Raw genomic sequence first — 25,987 nt, forward strand, 5'->3', positions numbered from 1 at the left:
GCGGAGGCTTCAGCTTCCAGGGTTCTAAAATCAGTGGCAGAAAGGGACAAATCTAAATTGTACTAAGAGTTAAAAGACAAAACCAAAGGAGACAAGTCCCCGAGTGCTCCAAAAAAGCATTCTCTTTAAAGGGTTAAATCTGTTTTTAAGTCTTGAAAAAAAGCACCTTGGAGAACAAAACCTTCAGCATAAAAGCGGCTGTTTCTAGGTATTAATAGGCCGAGTCAGAGTCTCAGGTTCATCAAGGCCAAGTCTTTTATTCCTCCACATCCAGGTACAGCCACTCTGCTCCAAGAGCAAACTGTTACACCCAGCCTGTGCTGGAGACACCGGTTGTGGCTCATTCTAGGTCCGTACAAGACACCCAAGTGTCAACAGAACCGGGAGTGCCCACGCCAGCAGTTAAATGGCAGACGGTGGAAATGTCTAGTAGATATGCTAATTTTCTTCGGTGTGAAGACGACGTCGAGGTTATGTGGGAGAATGTCCTTCCTCTCAGGAGACGCATGCTGAAGTATTTAGAGGTGCCGAGGGCACCTCACCACTACGTGTTTGGCCCCCAAGAACAAAGTATATGTGAACAAGCCCGGCAAAATGTTGATCGGTGAATACGGGTGCGGAGAGCATTCAAAACGTGCACTATTTCAGTTTTGTAGAGTTGGGAAGTTTAGACTGAAAAGTGGGCAACTTCTTCAAGAACTTGGCATTTACGGTCTGGTGGTAGCAGTAAAACATGCGGCGACTAACAGGCTCACAGCTCTTCCCGGGAGCAGACCCTTCCCAAATCAAGATGCCGTCACTTACCGCCTTCTTTCTCAAAGCTATTATTTATTCTGTACAAGGTTCCGCTGTACATCAGACATTCTTCTACTCTTGCTTACACAGTAAACAAGTGCACACCAGCCCTTTGGCTCAGGTTCACAGGGCTTCCCTGGGGAAGGGGGTCAGGCCAGTGAAACTTGGGGCGTCTCCCTGTGATGCCTCCTGGGAGCGTCGGAAAGCTTCAGGCTCCAAGGGGCACAAGCTGGGCCCACCTGCGTGGATGCACAGAGCTCCGTGCCTCGGTGCCGGACAGCTTACTCTCCGGGACAGCACCGAGTTTTGTCCAGAACCACTCAGGGCAAAATCACGCCCGTGGGAAAAGAATCATACGGCTGAGGCAAGATGTCCCCAGACACCCAGGCTCCAGCTCCTGGGGTGGGGCTGACGACCGATGCCAAGAGGGGCTGAGGGGTGGCATGGGCATCCCTGAGAAACTCGGTCCAAAGGGCCTATGTCTAGGAGGCTCTGAGAAGGGGTGGGGGCATGAAGGTCAGGAAGAAGAAGCACATTAAGAGGGAATAAATTAAAGGTGAGAGAAGTTCTAGGGATAAGGGGCTTGTGCTATCCTTCAAACAGCTGGGGAGTAGACCAGGGGTGGCTTAGAGGAAGTGGGCAGGAAAAACTTGATACGCTACCGTAAGAAATCTCCTTCCACCTACTCTCCTCTTCACCTCACTGCGATGTAAAACAAGCCAGGGGCTACGGGCACGACCCCCATCTCCCCCAGCGGGTTTGAACACGGCACTGGGGAAAAGGGAAGAGGCTGAGGGATATTTCAGGGAGGGGCAGTTACCCCCTGGTCCCCAAATGCTATAAGGCACAATTCTTGGAGGCAACTAGATTCCATCCAAAACATTAAAACAAAAACAAAAACAAAAACTTGTTAGATCCCGGGTCTACTGTGGCTGTACTTAGGGCCTGGCCAACACCCACCTAGCACCACTGGGGGCTAGCATTAGAAAAGCTGTATTTGAAGAACTAAAAAAAAAAAAAAAAAAATGACCAGCATAACGTCCCAGCTGTGAAGAAGTGTGAAGGAGAGCATCTCCAGTCTGAAAGCTTTAGTTATGGTAATTAAAAAAAAAAAAAAAAAAGTTGGGCTTTTAAAAACCAAAATCAGCTTTTTTAAAAGTCATCCCCTTGTCTGTCTCCCTGGAGATAGCAGCGTTAAGAGGGCTCTTGGCTCATGGGTGTTTTTCTTGCTTCTGGACTGGTGAGCAGGGTCCAGGCGGAGACAGGTGCCAGGCTCCGGCGCCGGGGCTCCCAGGCGGCGATCCTCCCAGCAGGCTCCAGAGGGCGCTGTCTTCTCGGGAGGAACGGGGGCTGGAAGGGCACCAAGAGGACGAGATCTTCTCCCCACAGACCGCTGTTGTTTATTACACACAGGAAAAAACCACAAGCTTAAAAACGCAAACAAGAGAAGCCGAGGGCACACTGTGCTGGCTCCGGGCTCTGTGTCCTGTCGATCTTCGTGCCGCGTATGGCTCAGGGGCTCCTGGCTCCGCGCTCCAGACCCTGACCAGGCTGCAGCAACTCCTGCTCGGCAGCTTTAGTTTACTTTATTTTTCTCTTATTTGTCAGGATTTTTTTTTTTTTTTGTCTTAAAAAAAAAAAAAAAAAAAAACAACTTAGGGTGGGGGGCCACCACAGGAAAGGGAGACAGGGATGTAGCTCCTTGCTGCTGCTACATGCGGGAGGGTGGACTGGCCAATTCGTAGAAGAGCAAATAGGCGTCGCTGGTGCGCACTTGGCTGGAAGACATGGGTGTGACGCTGTGGAGAGAGAAGGGAAAAGTCAGGGCCCTGGTGAGTGGGCCACCGGACACAAACTGAGTGGCTGAGGGAGTCGTGAGGGCCCGCTGCTTCTCTCCCTACTGTGCCCCCAAAGCCAACCTCTCTCGTCTTCCAGAAATTCTGCAAATGGGCAGCGGACTCGTATATATCACACGGCCTTTTGGCTCTGACCTTTTGCAGTCAAGTGGAAGCCACACAGATGGGTGAGGTACAGGTGTCCGACAGCCAGGAACCCTGAGACCTCCGTCTCACCTGGAGTCATTGAAAGTGTGCCATTCGCCCGTCACTGGACTCCGGCAATAGGCTGTATAATGGCCGCCCATGGTGGTTCCAGAGTGATTGGACACAGCGTACAGGTTGTAAACAGCGTGGTCTGAGGAGGAAATGCGAGGTTTCAGGCCCCCAGGGCATTCCTCTCCCACCTGGCCTCTATTCCTGATTTTCATAACTCACTCTTCGGCAGCTTCCTTCTACCTCTTGGCCTCCCATCTGGATTTTAGGCACCTGTACCTTGTTTCCGCCCTTCCAGCTCAGAATACTCACTGGTGTTTTCTGAGGCAAATTCTCTCAAGTCCAGGTCTCTTAGTGGGAAATTCACAAATGTTGTGAGCTTGCTGGTTCGTATCCTGGATTCTGAGAACCGCTTCAGATCTGGGGTTGATGTGAGTCAAGGACAGACAGGGTGGCAAGAGTAGTCACAGTAAAGGAGACTGGGTCCTAAGAGGGCGATGCGCTTCTCAGAAGCATTAGAGCAAACAGGGAAAGGAAAGTCTACCAAGTTTCCTTTTTTCCTACTCTGTTCGCCCTCACTTAGGCCCCCAGTCACTCATTGAAGGCAAGGCCCTGCCAAGGGGGATGTTTAAGGATACGGAGCACCAAGATCTTTGGGAACCTCTGGATGGAGAACTTCTTTATACATCGTTTTCTGGCTCGGCAGCGACAGCATGTCTGAAAGACACGACCAACAGAGCTACAGAGGACTTGGGAGAGAAGGTAACAGGCCACGTCCTGCAGCTCCTGGGCTCGATCTGCTGGTGACAGGTCTTTCCCAGAGAGGTCTCTTGTATGCGTGCTCTTGCTCTCATGGAAGGGGGACTTACTGGCTTTTCATCGCCATCAAGCACATCCTCTTTGGTGAAGAGCCTCATGCAGTCCATTAAAGTTACCTCAGGATAACCTCGCTGGGAGAGACAAAAAGTCACAGGTCGATGACGTGAAAAGATAAGAGTGGGAGTTTCCAACGTGGGGCAACAGGAGTACATACCTTAGCGATGGGCAGTGAGAGGTCCCAGAAGGGATCAAAGACTGTAGAGCAGTAACCACAGTCAGTGCACGTCAGGGAGCTCTTTAGCTGCCCAACAAAAAGATCTGCAGAAGAGATGGGACAGCGAAGCTTAAACCCGGAGAAGGAGCACACGTCTTCTCTGGGCTGCGTCCCTTCTCAGCGCTCCTGACTCTGTCCGTGGGCCACTGGGCAGAAAGAGGGTTCCCTGGGAGGGTGATTCTCAGGGCCTTTCATGCTCATTCTCTACTCAGGCAAAAGCAGTTAAGGGGGAGAGCAGGCATTCCTCCCATTCACGCACTTACCCCCAATCCGACTGTCTTCCCGTTCTAGATACTTCCTCCACATCTGTCGCCCTTTCTCATCATCACTAGGAACCAGAGAGAGGGAGACAAGTGGGTCAGAGCTCACGAGAAGTTTAAGGACCCATCGATCTAAATCCTTAATATTAAGAATTCTCTCCAAATTATTAACCCCAAAGTAGTCAGCAAAAGATCACAAGTTCACGAAGGGTTTCTTTCCTATGGCATTCTCCTCTTACTTACGGAAGATGATCGAGGTTCTCAGGGTTGGACTTAGGCCTCACTGTTACCCGGTTCACCTCGTTGTGGAGCCCATCCAGAAGAAAGCGCAGAAACTCCTGAGCATCTTGCTGACTGAGTCCAAAGAAAAGAGAGTGAGCAACACCTCTCGTTCTAAGAACCGACCTGCTGTGGCCGACTCCCACCCCGGAGAGGACATGTCTGCAAGGCTCTTACTTATAGCCAACGAAGCGCGGGGCGTATCTCTGGATCTGGGTCTTGAACTCAGATGGGCTCACCACATCATTGGGGGATGAAGTCCATATGGTCTGGATTAGTTTTGCAAACTCTACAGGAAGGAGAGGGTAGAGAGGGGGCACGGAGGGCAGGTGAGACATTTTCTGGAAGAAACTCCAACTAGAATCCCACCAAAAAGCAGCTAAAGGAAGAAAAACAGGACGGATACGTAGAAAACACATCTACTGGAGTATGGTAGTGGAGCGGAGAAAGTGTCCTCGGATGGGCTCCTCACCTTCCATGAGGGCTGTGTGGACACTGCTGCCGTGGCTGAGATCCCGCATGTAGAGCCTCTGGAGGCAGTAATCCCTCAGCTCCCGGGTGTTGCTCAGACACTGCAGAATGGAGTTCATGAAGCACTGCAAAAGATCATCCAGACCATGAGCGGAGAGAGGCCCCCGTCATGCGTGTCTACTCACACAGTACCAAAGGCCCTCTGGTTCATCTACTCCAGAAGCGAACCCTCCCACAGCCTCAAGTTCCTCTTTTCGCAAGTGAAAGGGGTGCAGTGGGGCAGATTCCCACTGCCGGCAGAGGTGGCCTAACCGGTTATTTACCGTAGAGATGTACAAACCGGTGTGGGTGAGCTGGGCAGAAGTGGGTGGGAAGTGATGGATGTCCTTCAGGAGAAGGATCCAGGAATGTAGCTGACGGTGAAGGGGGCAACTCCCCTTTAGCAGTGCTTCCTGCTCGGGGCGAAGAGTGAGGCAAAGCCCCGGCCACAAGGGCACATTTCAACGGGCCTAGAGGATGGGGAGTCAGCAGGAGCTGGGAGGGAACTCTGGTTAGGTGGTCCCAGGTGGGACAGGAGGGGGTGGCCTCAGGAAAGAAGTGGGCTGGGAAGAGCTCACCGTGTTCCCAAGGTTTCGAAGACCAGCCAGACCCTGGGCGCTCTTAGAATTCTGTAAGCAAAGAACACATGGCGTATGAGACTGAAGGCAGAGAGGCTGGGCCTGGGGTAGGCTCTCCCGGGCACTTTTCTGCCAGTTGGAGCCATGAGCAACAGGCACACACATTATTCTCTCTTCAACTTTAGACTATGTACGTGGTAAGAAAGAGGGTTGAAGGATGCCTGTCATTTTCAACAAACAGCAAAAATATTCTTCAGGGCTTTCTTTTGTTGAGATGTGTCCCCCCCCCCCCCCCCCCCCCATCTCTACATTACTCTTCATTCTCTGCCACACTGGAGGCTGGAGATTAGAATGAGAGACTAGGAACTTGTGTATTTGATTCCGGCTACAAGGAACTCCAGGTCCCCAATCCAGGCATTATCTCCAATGACCCACTTTTCTGCCCGTAGATGTCCAAAACATGAAGCAGCTGTCATAACAGGCACTTCAAGGAGGTCTTGAAATGCTCAATGACAAAACATCTGAAGCGAGTCAGATCTTCAGCTGGGGAAAACCGAAGTTGGCCTGCCATCCTGAATTGCCGGGAGACAGGTGGGATTCCTTCCAGCTGAGCTCAGCTCCTAAAGGCTGATTACAGCCTGGGAGAGTCCTCCCTGCCTGGCTCAGGTTTCAGCATCCTGACTGGTCACTGGCTGGGAACACTTCTGATGGCAGACTGTGGCCACACAGAGGTAAGCACCTGGCTGAAGGTGCCACTCTGGATCTTGTCCTTGTTGTGGAGGCCGGTGAGGGGGTTGGAGCGAGGCAGCTGCCAGGCCGAGGACTGTGAGTATTGTTTGTCCAGCTCTCTTGGCTAATTCCGGCCCTACCTCCAAGGAGTCAGAAAACATTTGGGCTCAAAGGGTTAAAGACACAGTGCGCAGATGAGCCTGCCACCCCCTCTCTCCGGGAGGGGACGCGGGAGCCGGCAACTCTGGAGCAACACTGACTGGGGCATGCGTGGGGCCAGCTCAACCCTGATCAGAACAGGAGCCTGAAATAACTCAGCTAAAATTACTCATGCTGTGTGCTGACAGCCTCTGAGGCTGTCAGCAGCTCAAAGCCCATGAGGTTGTCAGCTCAAGGGGGTGGGGTGGGGACAGGCAGGCTGAAGGAGGGCTTTTCTCAGGAACTGCCCTGCTGATCCCACAAGGAAGTGGATCCCTCCTTCCTAGTTACCAGGTCTAACACTAACAGGGAAGGAAATATACTCAGAAGAGAGACCTGGTTTCCACCTGCAGTTAGAGAGCAAAGCTCATTGGCAGCAGGTGGGCAGAAGCATCCTCGAACTCAGCCAGCACTAGAAGTATATGGCCCCAAACACAAATTTAAATCTTACCTGACAGTCTAAACCCTGATGTTCCAGTATGAGGGCCACAACAGAGATAATTCCCTGGACAAAGACCTTATCAGCATTTTCAGGGAAGCCCGGAGAAGGACTCCCCGCTGCCCATTTGGAACTAAACGTTAAAGCCCGTCCACAGAAGGATACCCACTCTTCCCTCCCCCAACAGCCACTCTTACTCCTATTTTTGGCAGCGCTTTGTTAGTTCTTACCCCCTGTGCCTCAGACGACACCTGTCTAAAGGAGCTGTAGAAGCAAAACATTCTACCACTGGTGATCATGTCAAGGTCCATCAAGGTGGGCCCTCAGCGGAGACAGTAGTCACTCAGTACTAATGGGGGACGGGCAATGGAAAACTGGAGGCACTTCTGTGGCCTTGACACTTTTAACTCCGACCCAGCACAGGGAGGGTCAAGAACACGTCATCACCTGTGGTTACGGTTCTTGATCTAACCCTACTAATGGCCTAGCCGGTGCAGACATGGGGAAGGCTCCTTTAAGGTTTCGCCAGACCCTCTGTTAGTTTTCCTTTTCGTAAGGGGTGGGGGGTGGGTCGTGCCTCTGTCTAAAATTTCCTGAGTTCAAAACTACTTGCCAATTTCTAAGCGCTCTGTGTAGAAGGCCGTTGGATAACAGGAGTCTGGGGGTGGGAGTGGAGGGGAGAGCAGGGCTGTTCTGTGCCCAGCCAGATATTCTTCTGCCATGAATAGGAAATCAGGAGCTCCGGGGAAAGTCAGCACTTTCCATTCCAGAGAGAACAAAATGTCCTAGGAGTGACCTTTCTTATGGGGAAAACAATCCTACCTCAGGGCTGACAGGGAGAGGCTGGACCGGGAGACCCCCCACCCAGCGAGAGCCTCTCACCCAGCGGGAGACAAGGAAAGGATTCCGGCTGCTAATGTGGAGCTCATATGCCAAGACCTGAGAAAGTCTGGATCAAGAACTTCCTCCAAATGAGCCATCAGCCAACCTAAGCTTGACTTAGTAGCAACGGCCGTTCTGAAAAGTAGACGCCACCTCCGCAGTTAGTAAACAGGCAGCATTCACCTTCCGTGAAGGGGCAGGGGGCTCAGCAAGAGCCCGCTCTGGGTTAATGGGGCGGAAACATCTGGGGATACAGAAGCACAGGCTTATGGGTCACATAAGCAAGGCTGATGGAGGGTTTGAGTCTTCACACTCAAGACCCCGCTAAAGGGCTTTCCTGCTTACTTCACCTGTGCCACGAGTGTCAGCCATGAGTCCTGGCTGCGGCCAAGGAGCCTGGTGTGGCCCTGGCACGGGGCAGGGCACGCACTGCCAACTCGTGGAGCTGGTGCCTGTTACATAAGATCTGTCAAGCTCTGGCCCCTTCTCCCTTCCCCAAGGGGGCAGTGCCCAGCTTCTAGCCCCAGCATTACCCCGGGGGCGGGTGGTGGCTACTTCATCTGAGGGACCCAGTGCCCACTGAGCAGAACTGGGGACGGCCGAGAAGAAAAGGGAAGTTGCCCTCTTTCACCTGTCTGCGACTCCTCTGCCCTTCGCGGGGGTCAAAGGACCCCCGTTACCAACCCTTTGGGAGAGCGCCCTTTGGGATCAGTGAGGGGGAGGCGGCTCCTTTCCCACCAGCCTTTCTTGCCGGGTTTTGGTCTTGGAGGAGTCACACGCGCAGAGTCCAGCGTGCCGCCGGTTCCCTCACACAGCGAGAGCCAGTCAAGGTTACGCTTTCCCGCACCTGTCCTGAGAGGTGCCAGGAATTAAGAGCCCAGGGGCCACCTGGTGCCGGGGTCTCCAAGAGGGAGGGGAGGAGGGGGGCTCGGCCTGGGACCTCAACAAGGGGAGGGGGCCGCGAGTAAGCCTGAGATCACCTGGGGAGGGGGCATTCCTTGCCGGGAGAAACTGGGAAAGGAGGGGCGGGGGCTGGGAAGAATCGGTCCCCCAGGCCGGGGGCGCGCGCGGCAGATGGGGGCGGGGGGGGGGTGGGCGTCCCGGGGAGGAGGCGGAACCCTAGGCCCTCGGCGTGGGGGTTCCGGAAAGGGGGCCCCGCGTACCTTGGCTTTGTTGAGCAGGAGCCCCACGAAGGTGGAGAGCAGCAGGGAGGGGGAGAGCGGGGAGCGCGGCCGCAGCTCCTTGGCGAGGGCGGGAAAGGGGGCGGCGGGGGGCTCCTCGGGCAGGGTCACGGTGTACGAGGTGCGCATGCTGGGGGGCAGGCGGCGGGCTCGGCCCCACGCCTAACGTTGGCAAAGGGGGCGCGGGGGAGGACCGCGCGGTGCCGCGGCCCGGACGCCGAGGCCGGCGAGGCCGCCACAGGACACCGTCTGCGGCGCCCGGCGGTAACCGCTCCGGCCGGTCGACCGCGCGCTCCTTCGCCTCAACCTCCCCGGCGCTCGCCGCCAACCGCCCCGACACCCGGCTCTCTCGCGCTCCGGCAGACTGGCGGCCCCGCCGGCGCCTCGGGCCCCACGACGTCAGCGCCGGGGGCGGGGCCGGGGCTCCAGCCCCGCCCCCGGCGCCGGCACGCGGCCCCCGGCGCGGCCCCGGCCCCGCTCGCCCCCGCGCCTCCCGCGGCTCGGCCCCCGGCCCGGACAGCCCCCAGCCCGCCGACCCCACGGGCCGCCTAGAACCCCCGTCCCGGGGAAGGGCTGAACGGGCTCCCGCGCCGGCCTCGGGGTCGGGGCTCAGGAGGACACGACCCCACAGGACCGTGTCGGCCCGGTGAGCTTCCCCCCAAGGCGGTTCACAGATCCTGACTTCTGGGGGCCGCGGAGCCTTTGGCGAACCCCGTGAAAGCGCCGTTCTCTCCTGGGGCGGGGGATGCACTTGTGCACAAACTTCTGCACGGCGTTCGGGGCGGGGGGGTACCCAGGCCTTCGTGGAGCCCAACACTCATACAAACCGCGAGGGTCGAAGGGCTCCCGGTTAGGAGGATGGGTTTCCGCCGCGTCGGCGCTGAACTTTTTTACCCCCCAACCCCGCCCCAGTCCCACCTGGCCCATTATCAAGAGAGGCACTGCTCCTATTTTATAAAGTGCAATAGGTCACTGTCCCATTTGGCCCCAGGGAAGAACATTTTCTGGCGTCTTCTGTCCAGTTACCCAACTGCATCTCTCACCGAATCTCAAATTTTGATTTGTTTTGGGAGGTGGGAAGAAAGAACCACCACGTTGAGGAAGCAGGTGCTCAGCCCGGGTGGGTGGGGTGGTGAGTGTACTGCTCTGACCCTAAGGGCGCCAAGGCTTGAAGAGCAGAGGCCTCTGCGTTTTTATTTCGATGCTCCACCCCCCCCACCTCCCCACCTATCAGGGACCCACACGGAATCTGCCTAGAGAAAGTATCTTGTTTGGAGCCTGCTGGCTATTTTTAGCCAGTATTTTTAGCGTTTAAAAATACTCCGAGAAGCAGCAGTGTGTGCTGTTACTCATCTGTGGCCTCCTTCTGTGCCTCTTGGCGTGCTCATCCCCACATGTACACGCGCACCGCACACACGACCACAGCCCCATGGAGAATGTGCCCGGGACACATGTATGGAGTGGGCATGAGGCAGGAGCCACAGGGCATTTCACCCGATGGTGAGTGAGGGCACCAGTGTTAGGGTGGTGAGCTCCACAGCCACTGTCTTCACTCGGTGACCAACACTGGACACACTGCCACGGCCTTTTCCTCCATGCTTCCCTCTTTCTAGGTGCACTCTTTCCAGCAAGTCCCACACAGTCTGCAACAATTCTTGCATTGGATCACAGCACGCTTCTGCCCCCAAACACCTAGAGCACCGGACTCTTGCCTCCAGTCCAGAAGCTGAGCTAGCTCCGTGAGGCTGTCCGTCCACAGGCTCCTTCCAGCATCACCACCCTCCCTCTTCTCTGATCCCTGCTGCTAACCAACCTGCTCTTAGTTCGCTGCTTCGGCACTTGCCTTCTCTCACTTAAAGAGCAAAACTGCCACGGATTAAGTACTTATTAAATGCCAGGCACTGGCTAAGTGCTTTATATATGTTATCCTAGTTAACTTACATAATTAACACAACGCCGTAGGAACTATTACCTCTATTTTCTGGATGAAGGGCCTTAAGTCCTGAGAGGTCAAATGACGTGCCAGAACCACAAAGCTAATAAATGACAGTGTGGGGCTTTGAACCCCAGCCTGCCTTACGGCAAAACCCATGCTTTTAACAACTACCAGGAGACTCTGGAATGTCCTTCCTGCTCTCTGCCAATTACCTGCTTGTAAATTCTGCGCAAAACTTGTGTTTTCCACAAAGCCCTCTCCAAAGAGTTCCACCCAGCTCAGAACGCCCCATTACTGCATACCCTCTGTCTATTGGTGTTCAGTTTACATAGTACTAATTTATCTTAATATGTTTATCTTTGATTTATAAGTGTCTCCAAAGCTTCTGTAAATGGTCTTCGAGTGTGTGTTGATTGTGCCATCGCAATGAAACTCCCTCAGGGGCAGGACTGTGGGTTCTCTTAGTGGGTGCTTAATAAATGGTGTTGATCTCATCTGTAAAGTGGGGGCCAGGATTCTTGGGTATCCTGGAAGTCCCACTGAGCCTCACAGGGTGGGGTGAGTCTGGATTTGCATGTGGAATAAGCATGCTGTGGTAAGTGCTGTCTAACAGGTGCTTACCCACGGGAACATTTGGCTTCTCGCCCCATGACTTAGTCCAGTGATGTGAGTACTACCCCCCCGGGATTCTGTTAGCACATTTTCTCCCTCTTTCCTGGGATGTAGAAGGTTAAGGGCCCGGAAGGGGAAAGCTACCTGGATGGGAGCTCTTTGAGAAGCCTGGGGTGAGGGGAAAGAATTCACACAGGGTCCGGTCTTGTCAGGCAGGTCTGACTGCTGCAGGACACAACCAGCAAAGAACTGTGGCTCATTTCTCAACTGGCCAACCCCCCCCATGACATGCTTTCTCCTCAGTGCCATTTCTTGAAGTGGGATGGGCAATCTGGGATCTGACTCTGGCTCTGGCTGCATTACTCTCTGCCTCCTGAACGGGGCTCATTCCGGCAGCTCGAGACTGCCATTTCTCAGAAGCCTGTGCTTGGGCTGTCTTCCCTGTAGGTTAAGAAATTTTCTTCACCTCAAATCTTTTTTGGCATGGATGGAGTATAAATAAATTAGAGTCAGGGTTGCCTCTGTGAGGGCAGGACTGAGAGTATCCTGCTTCCTCAGATCTCAGGGGCAGCTTGGTTCAGGGTTTGGAAACACTGAAGCAGGCCTGCTCCCCGCAAAGCAAGCGCCCTTTATTACTGTCACAAATGGAGAGACTGGTGGCCTGACTGATTGAACCGGCAGGGGCTCAGAGTCCTTCATGGGGGTTGGACTTTCAGCCCACAAATGCCCCTGGGGAAGGAGGGCGCTCTGCTTGCCTGAATCACTCAGACCCCAGGAGGCCAAAAGCTCTGTACTCCTTTGAGCCCCTGGGCAATCTGGCCTGAACCAGCTGGATTCCAGAGGCCCACACATTTCCCTCTCTTGCATATATTTCTGTGTGGGTGCCAGTTTTACGTATCCATTGAGGTGACAGGGTGCAGGGGGCCACGTGTGCAGCTCTGGGCCCTGAACATGATGTTCATTTCTGTAGCTGATGGTCAGTGGAGCGGCTCCCCCATGGGCACGGAACATTTTGCCAGGCTTGGATTAACTTCTACATTGCTGCGCCCCACCCCAGCACCACATGAACTCATGAAGGCGTCCTGGAGTGGGGGTGGAGGAGGAGGCGGGGAGGATGATGCTGGGCCCTGATTGAGAAATTGAACCTGGGTAAGGCAGCACTGGGGCCACCAGCCAGCTGACAGTCCATAGCCAGTGTTCCAGGGATGGAGATGGTCAGTACCTTGCTGACTCTAAACGCAAACCCCAAACTGACTCTCCTTTCTTTCTCAGCAGTTAGCACTGGTCCTGGCCAAGGGATCCTCCTGCTTAAGGTCTCCTCTGAGTGACCTTCCCATGCTGTCAACACAGATTCAAGCCCTTAGGAAGTTCAGCTTCCTCAGGGTGGCTGAGTGGGTGAGGGCAGCTCCAGGGTCTTGGGCTGCTAAGCTGGACAAACGAGACAGTGGGGATGCAGTTCAGCGTGGCTGAGTAAACAGAGGGAGAAGGCAGGGGAGGAGAGAGGAAGGTCACACTTCTCCGCTTCTCATCCAGGACTTCTAGGGCAGTCCCTGCTGTCTTCAACTTGTTCTCTTTGGAGTAACCCCTGCTCACTGCATGGCAGCAGTCAAGTTCAAAGTCCCACCCAAGAGAAAAATCACATGACCTCCGCTTATATAATCTCTCTGTCACTGAACAGCTGGGAACCCAAGTCTTTGGGAGATGAGTCAGCAGCCCCAGTGACAAAGAGGACCCAGGTAGTCTAGGTTCCTGGACCTTTTGCTCCTAGCAACAGGTTTCAGAGCAGAGGGCAAGGGTCTGGAAGAGGCTGCATGGGGAGAATAGGTGGGGCAGGCTCTGAGCCTCACTCCCTGGCTCTGTATCTGAGCGGCAGGTACTTGGCATGATGACTGCGCTCTGGAGGGCCCTGGGCCAACCGTAGTTTTCTTAGAGGAGAGGGTGGCCTGGGCAGGGCGGGGTGAAGGCAGGGCTGAGGCCGGCAGGCAGAATGCCAGGGAGCAGTTGGAGGGGTGGGGCGGGGGAGGATTAGGATGGATTGTAGGGGTTAAAGCGCAGCCCTGGCAGGGCTCAGTGGGAACAGCTTGTCCTTCCATAGGCCCAGGGAACAGGAGAGGTGGGGCGGAGGGGGCTGTAACCGGTTGGGTGCTTGGGCTCCTGGCTTTCTGCAGGGCCAACCCACCTGGCCTGGCTTGGAGTCCCCACAGGCAATGGGTGGGGGTGGTAGTGAAAGCTTTTTTTTTTTTTTTTTTGCTAGTTTTGAACTATCATGTCCCTCCCCTCCAATCTGTCTGCATTTTAAACAGAAGGTGGAGCCTGGGGCAGCCCTTGTTATCCTAGGCTGAGGTGCACTCTTGGCGGACTGGTGTTTTGTTGGTGCTTATGCAAGCAGGGTGGGGGGGGGGGTTGCGTTCAGGATTCATGTGTCCCCTCCACCGGTCCCTTACTTGTGCTCAGCTGAGTCTGTGAAATTCTAAGTTCATGTTGGCTGTTACTATTAATGAGGGAAATGAGTCTGGTTAGAACTCTTCTACCCCCTGGTGGGGGGCCTGCTTTTGACCTCCCTTTATGAATGTCAGCTAGTTCAAGTCAGCTACCCTGAGAGCCCCTCGGGGTCAGGCCTGCTCCAGGGGACCCCAGAGGAGTCCCATCACACTGGGCCCTGCCACTTCCTCACCTTTGTTCCTCCCAAGGGTGGTCCCCTCCCGCCCCATTCTACTCAGCTGTCAAGTGCCCCTGTCCTATCGTGCTCTTCCATAGCATTTTGTAGGTTTCAGATTCCTTCACATCCACTGTTTGCTTTGAGCCTCCTGCCCGCCCTGTGAGGTGGGCAGGGCAGGCATGACCAATCCCTTTTATGGATGAGGAAACAGAGCTCAGATGAGAGGTGTCTAAGGTTAAAGAAGCAAACTGTTCTTTCCAGCCTCAGACGACCCCTCCCTTTCCCACCATCTATGACACCTAACAGCACCTGGGGCTGCCTCCTATCACAGCTGTTCTAAGAACTTCTTTCCCCAAGCTGTGAATGCGCTGAGGGCAGGGACCATGGCTTGCATCTGTCTTGCCTCCCAAAGCACCTAGAAGGGTACAGGGAGGACTAACGTTTATTGCGTGCCTACTCGGTGCCGTGCAACCTTCGATTTCTCACAATGATCTATGAGGTGGGAACGACGAACACTCGTTTCATCGAGGTTCGGGTTCAGACAGTAAGGAACTTCTCTAAGGTCGCGCCGTCAGTAAGCTGAGCACCATAAATGAATGAATGAGAAGGCGAGATCCCCAACTGGAGATCTGAAAAGACACTGCACCCGCTGTTAGAAAGAAGTGGTCCAGGCCCCCTGAGCAGGGCTGTTCGCACCTCAGGAGATGGAGTCAGCAGCAGGAAGTGAGGCGGAGCGTGGTGAGGAGGGGGTGTGAGGCTACGTCGGACCTTACACCAATGACCCATTAGGAGCCTTTCCCGTTGGTAGTGTCTTCTTGAATGTGAGCTGAGGGTGAGACACTAGCTCAACCGTAGGCTGTTACTGGCCACTTAAGTGCGTTGGGAATTGTTTCTGGATGGGAAGCGAGGGATGTTAGGGGGGCTGAGTTTGTCCCGGGGCAGTCTCAAAACTCCCTTCATCTGGCTCTGGAGGTGGAGGAGGAGCTGAGGTGTCCCCTGTGGGAGAGGCGGAGGGCAGCAGACCCCTGGGGGGTTTGAGGTGTGCCGGTGTAGGAAGGAGGCAGAGTCCCAACAGGGTTTGACACCCAGTAGAGGAGACCTGGCCGAGGGGGGGTCTGCGGTGTAGTCTGTGGAGAGGAGGTTTGCAGACCTCAGGCTGCTGACAGATTACCCGGAGTGCTTGTAAAAAGGGCAGAGTCCCAGGCCTATCCCTAGGGACTTTGATTCAGGGGCTCCGGGTGGGGCCCAGGCCCCTGAATTATTAAGCCCTGCAGGTGATTCTGGTGCAGGCGGTCTGCAGACCTTACTTGGAAGAGCGCTGCATACCATAGAGAACCCTTCTCTTGCGAGCAAAGGGAGGAACCTCTCAGAGGCCTTTAGGGCCCAAGCCCCTCCATCGAGAGCTGCTTTCTGATTGTCCCTGAGATGAGCCACCCCAGACCTGCCCAAGGAGTCATGCTCCAGTCCAGCCACACATCCCTCGGAGAGCTCGTATTTCTCCCAGGCCAGTGCTGTCGCCCCTCACTTCTCTTTCACACTAGCCCTCCAACACAGCCACCCCTGCCCTGTCAGGTCCTGAATGTGCCGGGAGGCACCAACTTTTGTGTCTCCCATGGCACCTCACAGACAGCCCCTAAGGGCCAAGACTGTCTCATCAAAGTTGTCCTCTCAAGACCTTTAGTTATGACAGGCTTAACGGTCTCTGATCCAAAGTTCTGCCCCTATTTTGCACCCCTGCTCCATTTGTCTGGACAAGCCACTAAGCAGCATTTATTTCTTGCTGTGGCACAGCTATTATTTCCAAAAGGCACCTGTCCTAGAAGTAGGGGACTGGTACGTAAGGTGATGAAGGAAACCCAGCACCCAGCTCTCCTGACCATTTACTTGTCCATCTGTCTATCTGTCCATCCATCCATCCATCCATCCATCCATCCATCTACCTACCCATCCACCCACCCAAACACCCATCCACACATCCAGCAGGTTAGCTGAGCTCTGTGCGGTGCTAGGCACATGGGGAGAGATCTGGAGGTGGGATTTCTTTCTCATCCTCTGAGAGCTGGCCACTTTACGGGTACGCTAATAACTAAAGAAAAGGCAGAGAGGTGACCCAGAGAGGTGTGTTCAGGGATTAGATGCAAGCCAGCCCTCCTTTTCCCTCATTCTAGCCTAGGCAGGACAGGAATATAGACGTATGGGATTGTCTCACGCCCTAGACAAAAATTTCTCCACCGTTCTCTCCCAAGATACAGGATGAGCACTGCCGTCCAGACACCCTGGTCCTGAGTCAGGACCAGTGTCAATCAGAGGGGAGCCGCGCTCCCCCTGATGCCTTATGCCAACGTTAAGCCACGTCCCCAGGCTGAGCAAGAGGAGAGATGCAACCAGAGCAGGGAGGCCTCTCTTACCACAAGGAACACTGGCGGTTTGGGGGCCTCAGCACTCAGTCCAGGATGGTGCAGGGCCTGCAGGGGACACTGGCATGTTGGGTGGTGAGGTGGCGGGTGAGAATTGCAGTGTATGTGGGGGTAGCCGACCGTTTCCGAGGGTACTGCTGGATCGTCGTTGAGTGCATGCGTCCTGAAATGGGTGTCCTAGGGAGAGTGGGAAAGTCCCTGAGCAAGGCACCGAGCTACAAGGGTACGAGACCCGCCGAGATGACGTCTCTGGCTTGGGCTGCAGGAGTAGCTGTCATGAGGTTTAGGAAGAAAACCTCTGCCTTCAATCATCAGTCAGATGGGGAGTCCTTCCCCGAATCTGGCTCTTCTACATCATTCGCTCCCTCCCCAGCCCACCGACGGGTCCCCACGGGGCAAACTCACCATGGTGTCTCGCCCTGGGGAGCTGGAGCGGCTGGACCCAGGGGCCTGGCCCTTACTCTTCTCCCACAGAGTGTAACGGCCAGTGGGTCGGTAGGTGGGGCTGAGGACTTCGGGGACTCGAGAGGAAGGGGCCTGGGTGGGCACCTGAGGGGCGCTGCCCTTTCGACCATAGTTCTCCAGGTAGTCTGTCAGGTACTCCGAGCGGCTGGCTGCCTGATAGAGCCCCTGCAGGGCGCACAGCTCCTTGCGCGTGCGGGCCAGCATGGGGCTGCGGCCCAGGTTCCCAGGGTCTATCCGAGAGCTATCTGAGGTCCGGAGGCTGGAGAAATCCCGGGCCAGGTCTGATTGACTGCTGGACTTCTTCTGGGTCAAGGTTATACCCTGGTCCCGGGCAGTCCCGGGCAGGTAGCTGAGGGAGTTGTTGGTCACTCCATAAGGGAATCCACTGCCCCGCTGAGTCCGCTCCCTGAAGGCCGCTCAGTGCCTCGAGTCTGGCTCTCTGCCCGCTTACCACCCCCGATGATGTCGGGTCTCAGCAGGGGGCGGCCCCTGTCATAGTCCAGGATGGAAGAGGGGCCGTAGGTACGGGGACGGGTGAGGAAGCTGGTCGGGGGGCCTGGCTTAAAGCCAAGCTTCTCCTTCTCCAGGAAGGAGGCAGCCAGGTTGGCCCCATAGGAAGAGGGAGTGTAGGTGCCATAGCCTGATTTGGCATAAGGGGCATCTGTGTAGCGGGCCGATTCTGTGTAGCGCTTCAGGGTGGAGGAGAGCTGGGACATCCTTCAGGGCGGCACTCAGTGGGGACTGGGAGCCTCATGGGCTGAAAGACAAGGAAAGCAGTTGTCAGAGGGCCCTGCCAGGTTTCAGGCTGCCCTGTACCTGCTCTTCATCCCCAGCTGGCCACAGCCAGAGACCACACTGTCCGTGTCCGCAAGAGGCTGGCCCGCTGTTAAGAAATACCCCCGTGCGTGTGCGTACACACACACGCGTGCGGGTTTGTGTACGGGTTTGCACGCCCCCATGTAGTCACGCCTGAGCGGGAGCACAAGACGCCAGCTGGCTTTGATAAACCGTACGGGGCCATCGATCTCAGCACGTCCTGGCCGCTCCGGGTGCTCCCCGGCAATGACCCAGACTTGAGAGTGGGGACTGCCCTGCCTCACAGGCCTCCAGTTGACTCACAGTATTCCAACCCAGATCTCCTCTGCTTTCAGGGGGTGCTACCGCCCTCAACCCCTGGATTGAAAATACGGGACATTTTAAGAATTAAGACTGCTTCCCTCCCTTCCTGCTTAAAGGAGGGGCAGGAATCTTTTTGGAATCCTACATTATCTGAGCTGGAGTGGCCCGAGGATCACTTGGTCAGATCCCTGGTGAGGAGAAGGAGGCTCATGAGAGGAAGTAATGGGGGCTAGGGAGGCAGTGGTGAGTGAGCATGTGGCAGAAAGGGGACTTGACCCCAGTCTCCAGATCCAATCCCACAGTTCTTCCCTGGACATGGTCACTTGCTGTGGTGGGGAATCCTCGTGTGGTGGAAACTGCCCTCTTCACGGATCTAACTCTTCTGTTCTAGGTGGAGTTAAGGTCCTGTGGCCTCCAGGGGTTCCTCTACCAACATCCAACCCAGCCGCCTCAAGCGTGATGACTTGTGCACAGGGGGCCCCCTAGAGGCTAAAATCCTTCACTACAGGCAGTGCTCTAGTGGCTGCGTGCCGTTTTTTGCAGCTGGGGTGGGTCTGGCGAAGGCACCCAGAACTCTCTGAATTGAGGGGTTGGAAAACCAGGATTGGAATCCAGGCCTTTTGGGTTTCTAGACCAGTGCTCTTCTTGCTGTACCTTGATTCACCACTCTCCCCCCCCCCCCCCCCCATCAAGTTTAGGCTCACTTGGGGACCACCAGAGTCCCTTCATCACCCTAAGGGCACAGGCTTTATCTACAATGGAGCTGAGGGGCAAAGGTGCTTTGGAGAGGGGAACCAGTAAGGTCAGGCCCCTTTCCTTGAGGACTTCAGGGGCTCTTGTGGGGCTCCTGGGTTGGCGGCAGAGTGGGGGGGGGGTGGCGCAGAGCCCTTCAGGAACCTCAGAGTAGTGGTGCAGGGCTGGTTTTGACTTGCCCAGCGACTGACTAGCTGGGTGATTTTGCACTATTCATTTAACTTGTCCGAGCCCCAATCTCCTCACCTGTACCGGGAGTATAATCATCATCATTATGCTTCCTATCTCACAGGTTTGTTGTGAGGAATAAATGAGATAATAACACGTGAAAGCCCTCGACTATGACAGTGGTTATTATCTCTTCCCCTGGCCCCTGCCAGGCCCTGGGCTCCTCCTTCGTAGGCCTATAATAATGTCAGGGCCGGCCGTCTCCTGGCCTGGCCGGCCTCTGACCTCAGCCCTGGGCGCCAGGCTTCCCCTGCATCCCTCGGTGAGATGTGCGGATGAGCAGGCAGCGGGCAGAATCTAGCCGTTCAGCAGACACCGGCTCGGGCAGCCCACAGCCTGCCCTAGGCTGGCAGCCCAGCCCATTTGGGCAGAGAGGAGCTGATGCCAAGCCCTAAATGCTGTTGGCTTGGCAGAGAGCCCTAGAAACTCAGTCCATGCAAGGCGTGGGATAGGTGCAGGGGTGGGAGATCAGCAGGTGGCAACCTCCGTATGGATCCCAGAACAGAACTTGTAGACCCTGCCAGAGATCTGCAGCAGTTTTCGGTCTGGGCTGGCTCCGAAAGGCCTGCTCTGCAGTTACTGGGTATGCTTCTCCCACCTGGCCTGGGGACCCCTGTCTTCGCTTGCATGCCCTTGCCCACTGTGCTTCCACCTCTAGCACGGCTTCCGCTCTTTTCTAGGAGAAAGTACCTGGAGGAGGACCTTGTGTCCGGTCGGAGGGGAACCACAGGTCTCCTTCCATCTGCTTAGTCTCTGGGGTGCAGAAAGGAAGAGCATGAAGGCTGAGGGAGGCCAGGGGGAGACCCAGATAGAGCCACCGGGGGCAGGGGCGTGGGACTAGTCCTGCTCTATTTCACTTTGGAGAACTCCATCAATAATTCAAAGTCAAAGAGACTCCAGGTCTCAGGAACTGGGCTCTGGGACACCAGGCAGCCAATCAGAAACAACCTCCTCCCCACCCCCAAGGGCATGATGAGCTCATGCCTCCTCCCCGTGGCTCTCACTCCCCCCCCTCCACACTAAGGCTCCCAGGGAATTGGTATTCTGCAGGCAGTGCCCCAAACTCGTGACCTCTCCTGGCCCTGCTAATGACGCAGAAGTGCTGGGGCCAAACAAAGTACAGGGCACAGAGACAGCCAGTCCTGGGAAGGCCCACGAATATTCCTTGGGAAGGGATGGGGCTACAGGTGGAGTCACACCTTCTGGCCCGTAGAGTCCCAGGAGGGCTCCTAAATCCCACTCTCCTGTCTGCTCCCATCTGGCAGGCAAGTGACAGACCTCCCCCTTGCCAAGGCAGCCCTGGGGGGTCATACCATCACTAACAGCTCCCTGGAAGCTGACTCTCAGTGCTGACATCTGGCTTATGGTTCCCCTGTCTGGGGAGAGGCTCCCTTTTGGGGCTGAGGCCTTGAGCATGCCTGTCCCCTTCCCTAACCCCTAGTTTCATTCTTGAGAAAAGTGTCAACACTTTCCAGGTGAGCAGACAGCTTGGGTTGGTGCCCCTTGGCATTACCTGGCACGGCTGTCCCCGGAGACTGCAGAATTCACCACGGGTGGGAGAGCAGGCTGGGCCCTGGCTGTAGCCTTGCTGCGCAAGACAGGGACAGGACGGGCACTCACATGGCTTCGAGTCTCCTTGTTGCCACAGGAACGGGCTGGACTGAATGGCCCTTTCATGGGGCAGTGGGAGGCGAGCCGATTGGCTGGGATCCCCCCGTCTCCCTCTCTGCCCGGCGTGGGGCCCCCGCTGCCCGTCTCCTTCTGCTGTTTACCCAGAGCTGGCAAGTATAGGCATGTGGCTCTAGGCAACTCCTCCCCAGGTGCCCGCCACCTCGGACAGCGGGGGCCCTCCACCTGCCAAGCTCCTCCACTCCCATCTTCGCAGGGGCGCCTCCACTCCTCCCTGCTCTGTCAGAGTTCCCCCTCACTTTGCTGTTTCCCCCCGCTTTGGAGGCGCCTCTGCCTTCATTCCTCTGCCCAGAGCACTCAGCTTCCTGAAGGGACATGCGGTGCCTGGCGCTCTCCTGAGTGAACTTCGTACCGAGCGTCCTCAAAGTCTCAGTGCGGATTTGGGCTTGGATTCTTTCAGAGAAAGAATGTAAACTTGCAAACATCATTTGAAGGCTTAAATGATTTATGTTACATTGAAATGACCATTTTTGCTCAAAAGTCAAAAAGCAGACAAGAAATTAAATAATGAAACTTTGAAGTGTGTAGCACTCATATTTCTGAAGTTACTGCAGTTTGGAGCTGCACTAAGGCTTCTGGGACACCCTGTATTAAGCTGCTTAATCCTCACGATCACCCTACGCAGCGGGTGCTGTTATTCTGCCCACTTGCAGATGAGGAAACCAGCGTTGGTGGAAGTGATGTGGATTTCCCCAAGGTCACACTGTGAGCAGTGGCAGAGCTGGACTGGGGACCTGTGCTCTGTCCCCTAACAGCCCCCCTCGAAGCCCCCCTGTCACTTCACACTTCCCTGGCCTCTCCCTGAGCTGCACAGGGTAGGACCTGCGGCATGGGGTCTGGGGTGGGGGAATGTAAGCATCCACTGTCTAGGCAACAGCGTGGCAGGTACAGACTCCCGCGGGAGCGGCCCTTCGAGTTTCCACGGCCGGCAAATGAGAGCGAAGCCAAGTGCAACCTGAGCGCCAGTACAATTCTGATCGGCCAAGAGATGGTCCAGGAGGCCTCCATTTCACCTGCGGTGCCAAGCTCCCAAGTGTCCCCTGGCCGGCCTGGGCCCTTGGCCCCAGGCCTGCTTATGGACATGACCCCCAGCCTCCTACCCTCGCTGCAGCTTGGCCCACTCCCCAGTGTACCCAGGCTGGATGAGTCAGGGGTTAAAATGAGCCCTGTCTCCCTGGGGCAGCCAACCCCCTTGCGTCAGCCACTGTCATTTCCTGTTGCTCACGTGAAGGGCTCCCCAACCTGCCCAGCCAGGGGAGGGACTTGTTCCCCAGGAATCCCAGGCACTCCTGGCCTCCGGGGTAGGGGATGGGTAATGCCCCACATCCCAGAAGGCTTCATGGCCCCTCTCTGCCCAGATCCACTCTGCTTTCTGGCGTGAAGGCATGCCAGCTTCTGTGCCCTTGCCATTGCCTGGATAGAAAGCCCCTAGCTGAGTTTCCGAGGCGTGCCTCCACAGAGTTCAGTCCTTCCCTCCTACCCAGGTGTCCGGGACAGGTGAGTGGAGAGTCCCGCCAGGTGCTTGGGAACCTCCACAGTGGTGACCTCAGAGCTTCCCAAAGCCACTTGCTAACACCATTGGAATGAGGCACTGCTGATGTGCTGACCTTGAAAGGTAAAGAGGGCTGAGAGAGGGGTCCTGTCTCCCTTCAGCTACACTCTCTGACCCTTAACTGCTATCTGCTTGGGCACTGTCTGGGCACAAGCATCAGCTCCTAGGTTGAGGGATGTTCTGGGAGATGTGGTGAATGCAGATCGGGTGGAGGACCGGGGTGGGGGCCATTTGCGCCTGCATGTTCCAGGAGCTCTGTGTATACCTCTCGGTCCCCGGCAGCCTCAGTGTGTCCCCTCGCCTCCAGCCTGTCACTGGTGGCTCTGTCTGTCCAAGGCTTGCACTCAGGGACCCACCAGTTTAGTGCCTAATCCCCTTGCATGCCTTGGCTGAGGGTCAGTCAAGGGAATTTGGGTCTGTCTCAGTCTCTTTTGCTCCTAGTAGTTGCCCAAGGGCTGGGAGAGGGGTGAAGGGGTGAGAGAGATTGGAGATTAGGGCAAGAATCCTGACTGGTGGAGAAAGGGGTGGGCCCAGGGTAGTATGTCTATAGTATGCTTCTTGATTTAGGGTTTGGAGGGGGTAGGCATCTCTACACTTCCAAGAAAAGGCAAAGGAGTGGGGCCCTCAGGCAGTATCGGTATCCTTAAATTCTCTTTCCGAATCACCTCTCTTGGGAGCTCTCCTGGTGCCCTCTCCCTAGGGGAGAGGCCCAGTCTCCCTGCTTTTCCTCCAGGGCTTATCTTTTTTCTGTTCCTGCTGCCTCCTCTGCCTCTGCCTGCCTCCTCTGAGCCTTCGCCTTCAGTCTTGCCCACAGCACCTTCCAGACCCTGTTGGACAGACTATCACATGCTCCTCCCAAACACCCAGGGCTCTCTGGACAGCAGCCCCGCAAAGCTCACATACTACAGGGGCAGCTACTGACCTGTGTCCGGGGGCACTGGACAGGATCTGGGGGCTTCTCCTTCCCCAGCAAGGCAGGGAGAGCAGTGGAGAGCCGGGAGGCTGGAGTCTGACTGGGGCTGGGTAATCCGGAGCTCAGGTTACCGACTCCGATATATATAGTATCTTATCTGACCTCACAGAGATGGCTAGCTCAACTCACTTGCATTCCGAGCCCGGGGAGAATTAAAGGGGCAGTGGCAGGCCCTCCCTCGAGGTGCTGCCCTTATGGGCTAGGGCCAGGCAAGGAGATCCTGCGAGGGCTCTCTGAAGGAGGGGGCATTTTGAAATGGACAGAAGGGGGACCCAGAGGAAACAGAACTGGAAAGAGGGTAGGGGGATGGTGGGGGTGGGAGGAATAGAGGCAAGAATATGGAGAAGGAGGTGTCGGTCACAGAATGAGAGGAGAGGATGAAGCCTCAGTGCTAGTCCCAATCCTCCCTTTCGAGGTGGAGTAGCTCCAGAGGTCCAGGGCATACAGGTAGTGGGAGGCAGGCGGGACCTGCTCTCAGGTATTCAGTCCAAACTCTTAACAATGGACTTCTAGGCCTGGGCTTATATTCCAGCTCATTCCTTTTTTTTTTTTTTTAATAGTCTCTGACACTGTGGGCAAGGCACGTTAAGCTGTCTGAACCTTAGGGCGTTAATCTGTAAATCAGGAGTAAAAGGGATAATAACGCTATACCTCACAATTTTAAGAATTAAATAGAATAACCTAAGTTTCCCTGGCCTATGGTTAAGAGTTCAATAAACGATAATAATGATTATGCTGAATACTTCCACTTATTATTATAGTTAGTGGCGGTGTGTGTAGGAGCACCTACCAGGGAAACCTTCTTAGGGAGAACAGGGCCTCGGGGCCACCCATTGGGAGTGCTCTGTTCTAATGCCAGACGACAGCCCCATGGGTTTCTGAGCTGGTCCATGTCCCGTAAGTGGCGTGGGCAAACGACTCTTGCGATATTCCCAGATGTCCAGCCCATCCAGCCGAGAAGGGCCAGGCCTGTTTGGGCTCCTTCCCCCTTTGCCTAGAAAAATAGAGCAAGTGCGGCTGCCCCCAGGCTACCAGGAGAAAGCTGCTCTGGGGTGGCTCCACTCTACCTGTAGGAGTGCTCAGGATTCCAAGGCCACAGAGCTGGGCTGGGCAGGCTCACAGGAGGAAGGAGCAGGATTCTTAACCTCTTGGGCCTTTGGTGCTCTTGTGTGCTCCCGGTCCGTGGCTCCTGTTTCCCGATGGCTCTCCCTGAGGACTGGGAGTACCCAGTACTCCACCCTGTCTCAGCAGAGGCCACTGACTCAGCTTGGGTCCTGGTGATGCACTTCAGAGGACGCCCTCGTCCCTGGCCCTCATTCCAGTCCTCATTCCGACTCCGGTTTGGTACGCATCTACAGTATCAAAGGAGTGGGGGATGCCCCAACCCCAGCCCAACCAGCTCTCCTTTCCTCCACTTTCCGGGGTTGGGCTTGGGGGACCTTCTTATGCCGGTGCCTTGGGGAGGTGAACATCACCACGATCTTCAGTGCAGCCCCATTCTAGAAGGCAGATCAGGAGGTAGGTGTTCATTCCTCCGAGGACAGCTAAAATGGGTTGGTCAGGGCTTCCCTTGGCTGTTAAGTAGAAGTTACTCGCCTTGGAGCACCGCATGCCTGCTTCTGGTTTGGGATTGGTGAGAATTTCAAAGATGCCTCTTTCTGGTTTGGGATTGGTGGAAAATCTCCCCCTCCACTTAACTGCTGCCCTACCCCCACCCTCACCCCTTCGGCGACCTGACCGGAGACAGCCCCAGGAGCTGAAACAGGGTGGAGTAAGTGAACTGGATGTACACGTGGGGAGGGGGGTTGTCAGTGTCCAGGCGTCACTGTCAGGCCATATACCACACAGGGCACAGAGACCTGGACCTGCCCAAGCGGCACTTCCTGAGCACACACTGATCAGCACACAGATGGCTCTTCCTGGCACCCCGGGTCTGTCAGCTGGCAGGTTCCCCCCTCCCACAACTGGCACCCACAGCTGGAGCTCCTCCACACAGCTGGCGCCCGCCCTACATTTCTGGTGCCCGTTCTACCCAGGCTGTCGTTGACACCTCACTTTCTGAGCCTCCAACGGCACTGACCTCCGCATCCCTCCTCCCCAGTCTGCGACAGGTGGCACGTACCTGCCTCTTCTCCGAGGATGGACGAGTCGAGCCGGGCACAAGCATGGAGCTGCGGGTGAGTCCCGGCTGGTACTGGCGCGGCGCAGTGAGCAGCAGCTGACGCAGAGGGCTCCCTGGCCTCGGCTCCTGCCCGCCTCTCCCCCACCTCCGCCGGGGGCCCAGAAAGGACCTCCCCGGGAAATCGGCGCCACCCAGCGGGCAGCCGCCTCATTGCGCCCGGCCGGCAAAGCCACGCCGCGCGTCTCGCGTCACTGAGATGCGTCAAGGCTATTGGCTTGTTCCAATTGTGACGTCAGGAGAGCCCCGCCCGGCCTGGGTCTCCCAGGCGACCGGTATATACAGAGAAGCACGTGGAGGCAAAGCCCGCGAGTTTGGAAGGGGTGGAGCTCGACCAGAAGCGGACGGGTATGTGTCAAGGTGGGACCCAGTGGGAGGGTATTGGGAACGAGAAGGGGTTCCCGGGAGAA

The 25,987-nt window shown here is 55.9% G+C and overlaps 1 protein-coding gene across 1 annotated transcript; it reads right to left on the bottom strand.

Moving 5' to 3' along the window:
- Positions 1–232: 232 nt before the first annotated feature.
- USP2 (ubiquitin specific peptidase 2) lies at positions 233–25,744 on the bottom strand. The gene is given in 15 exon segments (XM_042958380.1): positions 233–2,594; positions 2,868–2,988; positions 3,159–3,266; positions 3,485–3,563; positions 3,716–3,796; positions 3,880–3,983; positions 4,203–4,267; positions 4,443–4,553; positions 4,656–4,767; positions 4,951–5,074; positions 5,567–5,617; positions 16,611–16,796; positions 17,025–17,476; positions 17,479–17,841; positions 25,521–25,744. Coding segments are annotated over 14 exon segments (2,004 nt in total). The 5' UTR covers positions 17,801–17,841; positions 25,521–25,744; the 3' UTR covers positions 233–2,506.
- Between the last annotated feature and the right edge of the window lie 243 nt (positions 25,745–25,987).

Source organism: Panthera tigris, chromosome D1 (genome assembly GCF_018350195.1).
Source record: "Panthera tigris isolate Pti1 chromosome D1, P.tigris_Pti1_mat1.1, whole genome shotgun sequence".
NCBI lineage: Eukaryota > Metazoa > Chordata > Mammalia > Carnivora > Felidae > Panthera > Panthera tigris.